Source organism: Muscardinus avellanarius, assembly GCF_963383645.1.
Source record: "Muscardinus avellanarius genome assembly, chromosome: 16".
In the NCBI taxonomy this organism is placed as follows: Eukaryota; Metazoa; Chordata; class Mammalia; order Rodentia; family Gliridae; genus Muscardinus; species Muscardinus avellanarius.
The window spans coordinates 37,800,702-37,809,681 of NC_137802.1; the positions used below are offsets into that span (position 1 = coordinate 37,800,702).

Consider the following 8,980-nt stretch of genomic DNA (forward strand, 5'->3'; position numbering starts at 1 on the left):
GCTCATCAAACAGTCCCTGTCCCCTTCCTTCCTCCCTCAGGAACCTCCTTAGACTGGGAGGACTTTGGGATGACTTCAGGCTTTTCTGCTAAGATAATGGGCTCTCCAGAGACCTGAGCTGCATGATTTAAAACATTAATTGGATTAAAAGTTCACATATGAGTATAAACTCTTTAGAAGTCAAACTCTTGCGGACTATATAAAGAAAGGAAACCCCCACCCGACCCCAAGCCCTGTCCTCAGGGGCAATTTTGCCCAGAGATACCCCAGGGTTCACGGCCTGCTGTGTCTTTCTGCGGTTTCTATCCTCATCCAAAAATCAGAACATCGACAGATGCTTTATTTTTTCCTCTAACGGCTTGGGATCCCACTAAAGTGTTTCTGCAACAACTTCTGTTTTTATTTAACCATAACTCAAGGACATTTAAGTAAGTACATATGCATCTAGCTTATTCATTTTAATAGCTGTATAGGAGTCCATATCATTTATAACAAAAAATTTCCATCTACTTTGCATTTGACAGACTTTTTTTTTTTGTACGCCACCACGAATGCCACCACGAAGGCTGCAGCATGACGATCCTTGCAGATATCCTGATGAAATACCTGCTTTGATTTCTATGGGGTACTTCCCCTGAAATGTGAATACTGAGCTATATCCTCAGCCCCTCATTTTAAAAAGCGTAACACGGAGAGGTTACTTTCCCCAGGTTTTTGAGTTTCCTTCTGAGAATCCGCTCATTCCGACACTTTCACTTGTCAAGCTCCAAGGAGGAGGAGCAAGCCTGTGCCGTCTGCAGCGGAGGTCGAGACGCGGGTGGCAGGCAGCACCCTGTTACTTCGGCAGGAGGCCCCTCCGGACAAGGTGCCTGGGAAGGTGACTGCCCCTCTCAGAGCCTTGGTTTCCTTTTGCATAGTGGTTTTTTTTTTTTTTTTTCTTTGCGGGTCTGGGGATGGAATCCAGGAACATTCAACCTCCGAGCTACACCACCTGCACTGTCGTCGTCTTCTTCTTCTTCTTCTTCTTCTTCTTCTTCTTCTTCTTCTTCTTCTTCTTCTTCTTCTTCTTCTTCTTCTTCTTCTTCTTCTTCTTCTTCTTCTTCTTCTTCTCCTTCTCCTTCTCCTTCTTCTTCTTCTTCTTCTCCTTCTCCTTCTTCTCCTTCTTCTTCTTCTCCTTCTTCTTCTTCTTCTTCTTCGATTTAAAGAAGTTTATTAGAAAGATAGAAATACAGAGGATAGGTACAGCTCCATACCAGACTGGCATGGAGGGGTGACTCGAATGAATACACCCCTATTTTTTATTCTTTATTTTGAAACAGGGTCTCACTGAGTTGCAGAGGGCCTCACTAAGTAGCTGAGGCTGTCTGCGAACCGCGACTCTCCAGTCTCGGCCTCCCAAATGCTGGGATTACAAGCGTGCGCCACCACGCCCGGCTGTGGTTAGTGGTTTTGACCAAAATTAGGCTCAGTCCAGGCCCAGAGCTGCGGCCAACCATTATTATTATTACTATTCCTAAGCTGCGCCTCACCCCGTCTCCCCCACCGCATTCCCTCCGCGCAGCCCGACCTTCTGGAGAGGAGCTGGCTCCATATGGCCAAAAAGCGTTTTAGCAAACACCACACTTAATCCCACTCCTGCATCGGTCACTTATTACCGCTCGCCTTTGGGTCGCTCCCTCCTTTCTGCTCGGCTAACCGAGTACTCGCGCCTGAACCCGCCAAGTCTCTCGGAGGCAGCCAGTTCGGCCCATCATTTGCTTCTGCCTGGCTCCGCCCCCCGGATGAGCCTGCAGGCCGCCCGCGATCCTCCGCTCGGCCAGCGACTCACGCCCCTGCCGCTGCCTCCGCCGTCGCTTCCGGTTCCGGTGACGGCTGAGCGTGTTCAGTCCCGGGCGCGGGTCATGGCCGGGAGTCGGCTGGAGACTGTAGGGAGCGTCTTCTCACGGTGTGTGCCGGGGGTGCCCCTGGGCAGGGGTCCTCCGCGGGTCACGCCCTCCCTCGGGTGGCTTGAGCGCGGCGAGGCCTTGTCCGGTGCGGCCATCGCGCTCTCCTGTCTCCGAGTCTTTGCGCTTGCTGGCGTCTCCTCGAATTTATCTGTCATTGTAAAGTTTGCACCCCGCTCCCATCCCGAGTGGCAGTCTCTAGGAAGAGGGGAGAAGAGGCCAGTGGGCCTGGCGGGACCGTTCTTGCGTTTCCCGAGGCAGAAGGGGGTGGGAGAAGATAAGAGTGTAACCCCTGGGCGTTATTAGGTCGGCGTGGGATGTGGCGGTCTGTTTTCCGTAGGTGGGGGACATCCTTGCTCTGCCCCCCTGTTCTCTGCTACCCTTGTTCCAGGCTGCGCTAGACCATCAGGGGCTTTGGCAGGCTGTTAAAACCGACTGACCTTCGTTCTGTTCCCTCTCCTAAGGACTCGGGATCTGCTTCGGGCTGGGGTGTTGAAGGAGAAGCCCCTCTGGTATGACGTATATAAAGCATTCCCCCCGCTGAGAGAGCCAGTCTTCCGAAGGCCCACCTTGCGATATGGCAAAGCCAAATCTCCCATCCAGGACATCTTCTATGAGGAGGATCGGATTAGAGCGTGAGTGTGCAGCCCATGTAGCGATCAGGACACAATAGAAGTTCCGAAGGGGAGATTGAGGTAGCAGCGTGGTAACTTCCCTCTGAAGTTCTGTCTTAACAGTGTTAATGTCTCCCCTTCTGTATTCTCTGACTACCGTGTTCATATTGTCTCTGTTAGGTCTTGTCCTTTTTTTTTGCATGCCAAAAAAACCTGTCTTTATTCAGTGATAAACATTTGTCAAATTCGACCATAGGTCAGGCACTCTGATTCATTCTTTTTTTTTTTTTTTTTTTTTGAGGGTCTGGGGATGGAACCCAGGGACATTCTACCTCCGAGCTATCCTCCCTGTCCAATTTTTTATTCTTTATTTTGAAACAGGTTCTCACTGAGTTGCGGAGGGCCTCACTAAGTAGCTGAGGCTGTCCATGAACCGTGATCCTCCGGTCTCAGGCTCCCAAATGCTGGGATTACAAACTGCACCACCACGCCCAGCACTGATTCATTCTTGTAGGCAGTGCTTAGCCCAGTAAATTGTTCATTGATTCTCAAAGATATTGGCAGATTAATGAATGAATGAATGAATCTCTGGGCTAGTAAAGGGAGACACAGGAGAAAAGTTGTTGAAGAGCATGGATGGAGGCTTAGGGAGCTGTTTGGAGAACAGCCAGGAGAGTTTTATTTATTTAATTAATTAATTTATTTATTTGGTGGTACTGGGGGTGGAACCCAGAGGCTTTCTACCTCCGGGCTGTACTCTCAGACCTATATTTATATTTTATTTGGAAACAGGGTCTCACCAAGTTGCTGAGAGCCTCACTAAGTAGCTGAGGCTGGCTTTGAACCTGTGCGATCCTCCTGTCTCAGCCTCCAAAGCGCAGGGATTACAAGTGTGCGCCACCACGCCCGGCTCCAGGAGAGTTTTATTAGCACCTTGAAGTAACTTCTGGAACAGTGAATTAGAAGCCACTTCTATGACTACATTCAGCTCCCCTGTACATACATATGAACTTTTTTATATGCATGTGGTACCAGGGATTGAACTGAAGGGCATTCTACCTCAAGGCTACACCCCCAAGCCCTATTTTATATTTTATTTGGAAACAGTATCTCACTAAGTTGCAGAAGGCCTCATTAAGTGCTGAGGCTGGCCTTGAACCTTTGATCCTCCTGTCTTACCCTCCCAAGCACTGGGATTACAGGTGTGCACCAACACACTTGGCTCTTGGCTGCCACTTAATTTTTAGTACTTAGAATTTGTATAGCCCCTCCCTCCCTCTCTCTCTCTCTCTCTCTCTCTCTCTCTCTCTTCTCTTTCCCCCTCCCTCCCTCCCTCTCTCCTCTCTCCTCTCTCCTCTCTCTCCTCTCCTCTCCTCTCCTCTCCTCTTCTCTTCTCTTCTCTCTCTCTTTCTTTCTCTCTCTCGGTGGTACTGTGGTACTACTGGGGAATTGAACCCAGGGGCATTCTACCTCTGAGTTACAATCTCATTACTTGCTGAGACAAACCTCCTAATGGATCCTCCTGTCTCAGCCTCACAGGCACTAGTATTGCACTAGTATTACAAGTGTGTACCACCATACCCAGCTACATGGGAGGATTTTAAAAGTAATCTGAAGGCCAGGCGTGGTGGCACACGCTTGTAATCCCAGCATTTGGGAGGCTAAGACAGGAGGATTCAGGTTTGTGGCCAGCCTCAGCTACTTAGGCTCTTTGTAACTCAGACTCTGTTTCAAAATAAAGAATAAAAATAGGGCTGGGGGTGTGGCTTGGAGGTAGAATGCCCCTGGGTTCCATCCCCAGTATTGCAAAAAAAGAAAAGAAAAGCAATCTGAGAGTTGGTTGTGGTGGTGTGCTCTTGTTATTTCCAGCATTTGGGAGGCTGAGACAGGATCGTCATTTGAGGACAGCCCCAGCTACTTAGGCCCATTGCAACTCAGTAAGACCCTGTTTCAAAATAAAGAATTAAAAATAGGGCTGGGGTTGTAGCTCGGAGGTAGAATGCTCCTGGGTTCCCCAGTACTGCAAAAAAAAAAAAAAAAAAAAAAAAAAAAGTAATCTGAGGTCAGGCAAGGTGGCACATGATTGCAGTCCCAGTACTTAGGAGACTGAGACAGGAGGATCATGCAGGTTCACAGCCAGCCTCAGCTACTTAGTGAGGCTTTCAGCAACTTAGACCCTTTTTTCAAATAAAATATAAAATAGGTCTGGGAGTATAGCCCCGAGGTAGAAAGCCCCTGGGTTCCATCCCCGGTACCACAAAAATAAATAAGTAAATAAATATTGCTAAAAAAGTAATGAGTGTTAAAAACCTTTTTAAGCATGACATAAAACTCAAAAGCCATAAAAAAATGTTAAAGATGGCATGATGACACACACCTGTAATCCTAGTACTTGGGAGGCTGAGACAGGAGTGTAGGTTCCAGACTAGCCTCAGCAATTTAGCAAGACTCTCATCAACCTAGTGAGACCCTGTTTCTTCCCGTGTGTGTGTGTGTGTGTGTGTGTGTGTGTGTGTGAGAGAGAGAGAGAGAGAGAGAGAGAGAGAGAGAGAGAGAGAGAGGGAGAGATATTGATTGATTGGGGGTTGAATGTGGGGTGTTCTATCTCCAAACTACATCCCTAGCTCTATTTTATTTTTTATTTTTATTTATTTTATTTTATTTTATTTCATTTCATTTTTTTTTTTTTTTTTGTGGGACTCAGGATGGAACCCCCAGCCCTATTTTTAATTCTTTATTTTGAAACAGGGTCTCACTGAGTTGCAAAGGACCTAAGTAGCTGAGGCTGTCCTTGAACCAAGATCCTCCTGTCTCAGCCTCCAAAATGCTGGGATTACCATTGTGTGTCACCACGCCTGGCTCTTATTTTTATCTTGAAACAGAGTCTCGCTAGTTTGAGGAGAGTGTCACTACTTGCAGAGGCTGTCACTGAAGCTGTGATCTTCCTGTTTCAGCCTCCCAAGTACTGGGATTACAGGTATGTGCCACCATGCCCAGCTAGGGTTTAGTTTTTGATGTGTGATTTTTACTATTTTTTTTTTTTAAAGGCTAGATGTAGTGCAGGGTTTCCTGTTCTTTGGGTTAAAGAATGTGGCTGGGATAGGGACTGTTTGATGCATATATGCTTGTATGTTGGGATATTTCTGGGTGGGCACATAAGAGACTGGTTAGTGTTGCTTCCCGAAGAGGAACTGGAGAGTTGGGATACAGAAGAGTGCTACTTTTCACTGGAGACTTTGATGCCACTTTGTCTTTACCACGTACATGCATTCTTTCTTTAAAAAACAAAAACAAGGTGGGTCATGGTGGCACACACCTGTAATCCCACTACTTGGGAAGTTGAGACAGGAGGATTGCAGGTTCAAGGACAGCCTTGGGAAGTAGTGAGTGAGACTTTCATCAACCTATCAAGACTCTGTTTCCAAATGAAAAATAAGAAAGGGCTGGAGGTGTAGCTTGGTGGTAGAATGCCCCAGGGCTCAATCCCCAGTAAACACACACACACACACACACACACACACACACACACACACACACACTCACTCACTCTTCTGGCTTAGGATACATAGGTCATGCTATACCAGCAGTTCTTCATTCCTTTTGCTCCATTGATCAAAACCTGTAAGTGGAGGTTTATATTGTATTATTTGTATTTTCTAGGAAATTTTTTGCTGCCTATGGATCTGGGCAAAAAGCTTTCGATCTGTTCAATCCAAACTTCAGGTCTACCTGTCAACGGTAAGCTATTTTCAAATCTTGAGTTACTCCCATGCCCCCGCCCAAGGATTTTGTTATTGATCTGAGGAATTTTGTTGAATTGTACTTTAGGAAAAAAAAAATGTTCCTATTGGAAGATCTATGGAGGAAATGTTTGATGATGTGTGACATGTCTTGGCAGCCCTAACATACCGACCTAAGATATGGCTGCTTGGAATTCCAGGTTTGTGGAAAAGTACACTGAGCTGCAGAACCTTGGAGAAACGGACGAAGAGAAGTTGTTTGTGGCGGCAGGGAAGGCTTTATTGGCAGAAGGTGTTGTTTTAAGACGAGTAGGAGAAGCGAGAACAGTGAGTACTTTATTGTTAAAAGTGCTATTGTTGGATTGTGCAAGGTTTGTTTAATCCTTAGTGCTGAAAGACCAAAACCAAAAGCATTCTTAAAATTAGTGTTGTTGCCTATTGGTCAGAAATTAATTGTTCCCCCTTCTCCATCTTGGCTCATGTTCTTAAATTCCAGGTTAAATCTGTTGGATTGGGAAAAAAAAATTTTTTTTTTTTACAGTACTAGGGATTGAACCAAGGGACATTCTACCTCTTAGCCACGTCCCCAGCCCTATTTTTTTTATTACTTATTTTGAAATAGGGTCTCACTAAGTTGTGGAGGGTCTCACTAGTAGCTGAGGCTGGCAGCAAACCTGCCATCCTCAGCCTCCCAAGTACTAGGATTACAAATGTGTGCCTCACCATGCCCAGCTCTATTTTTTTTTTTTTTCTTTTGGTATTGTGGATCAGGGGCATTCTACCTCTGAGCTACACTCCCAGCCCTATTTTTTTATTCTTTATTTTGAAACAAGGTCTCACTAAATTGCAGAGGGTCTCACTAAGTAGCCGAGGCTGGCCATGAAACTGTAATCCTCCTGTCTCAGCCTCCCAAGTACTGTGTTTACAAATGTGTGCCACCATGCCCGGCTTGTTTCGGAACATTTGTGGTAATGATTTCGTGCTACTTGGACTAAGTGAGTTGTCTTTAGGGCTCTTGAAATTGTGATTCTATAGAAATTTTTATCATGTTTACTAGTCATCATTGTAGCATTTGACTTAAGATATTAGTGCTAATATTTCATTCAGTGACAGAATATGCCTAGTTAATTGAGTGGAAATGATCACATCTGTCTTGTTTTATATCTGTCTTTTAAGCAACAGGGAGATAGTCATGTTTCCGGGAAAAGTGAGGATGGAAGTGTCAGACCCCAAGCGGCGTTGGAAGGAAGCCAGCCTCAAAAAGACCAGGAGCGGCATTTGGAGGCGGCTGAAGAGCGGGGGAGCGGTCTCTCCCCTCCCTGAAGGGCGTGTCCTGTGTGAACCGACAGCCACTCTGCGCTCACTAGATGGAGGCTGAGCCGTTTTTAACTGTTGGACTATGTAAATGTTTCTCCATCTCTAAGGCATTATGTTTGCTTTGTCTGAGTTCCTGTTTCAGGGTTGTTATAAAGCTCAGTATCATGGTTTGGAAGAAGCAGTTTTGTGAACTTTTATTTTAGAACATTACTAAGTAAAGGATCCCCAGCTGCTTATAAAGTAAATTTACTTTGAAATTGTAAATGACACAAGGAAACCTTTATAAAGATTGTTTGAATGGGATTCATTCTGAAAGGTTTGCTCAGATGTCTGTGCTGGTATGTGGGCTGGCTGCATTTGATTCTCTCTCCCTGAATTCACCAGACTTACACGCACACGTGGTGTGGTCCCTTGGCCAACTGCTTCTGTCTAGACAATCCTTGTAGGTTTGTGTGTGTGGTACATGGTATTAAACCCAGGGACATTCTATCTCTGAGCTACACCCCCATCCCTATTTTATTTTTTATTTTTGAGGCAGGGTCTTACTAAGTTGCTCAGGCTGGCTGTGAACTTGCAATCTTCCTGTCCCAGCCTCCCAAGTACTAGGGTTACAAATGTGCACCACCACACCCAGCTCTTTGTACCCTTTTTTTTTTTCCTGTGGTACTGGGGGTCAAACCCATGGGCTTTCTACCTCTGAGCTATATCCCCAGTGCTATTTTGTATACTTTTCTTTTGAAGAAGGATCTCAGTAAGTTGCAGAGAGCCTTTCTGAGTAGCTGAGGCTGGCTGCAAACCTACAGTCCTGTCTCAGCCTCCCAAGTACTGGCTATACTCGCAGACCTATTTTATACTTTATTTGGAAACAGGGTCTCACTAAGTTGCTGAGGGCCTCACTTTGTAGCTGAGGCTGGCTTCGAACCTGTGCGATCCTCCTGTCTCAGCCTCCCAAGTGCTGGGACTACAAGCGTGCACCACCATGCCCGGCTCTATTCTTTATTTTGAAACCAGGTCTCACTGAGTTGCAAAGGGCCTAAGTAGCTGAGGCTGTTCTTGAACCATGATCTTCCTGTCTCAGCCTCCCCGTGGGATTACAAGCGTGAGCCACCAGGCGCAGCCTATTTTTAGTTGATATGTCTCAGATAGCCTTTGTATGGGTGCTTCGTGGTTTAACCAGAGCCCCGTTGAGAAGCACAGCCATGCTTTCTGTTTAACTGTACTGCAGATGAGCTAGCACAGGTAGGGCTGCTGGATAAGGACTAGCCCATTATCAGTTTCGGTAATATCCTCCACAGAAATTGTGCTCAGTTCTGTCATCAGCACAGTAGGAGAAAGCCTGTGCTCCCTGCCGCCATTCTGACCTTGT

The 8,980-nt window shown here is 46.2% G+C and overlaps 1 protein-coding gene across 1 annotated transcript; it reads left to right on the top strand.

Annotated features, from left to right (window-relative positions):
* Nucleotides 1-1,901: 1,901 nt before the first annotated feature.
* Nucleotides 1,902-7,620, top strand: MRPS23 (mitochondrial ribosomal protein S23; the record flags this gene model as incomplete). The annotated part of the gene is made up of 5 exons (XM_080714034.1): nt 1,902-1,945; nt 2,408-2,578; nt 6,218-6,295; nt 6,498-6,624; nt 7,474-7,620. 5 exons carry the CDS (start codon nt 1,902-1,904, stop codon nt 7,618-7,620), a joined length of 567 nt encoding a protein of 188 aa, XP_080570160.1.
* Between the last annotated feature and the right edge of the window lie 1,360 nt (nt 7,621-8,980).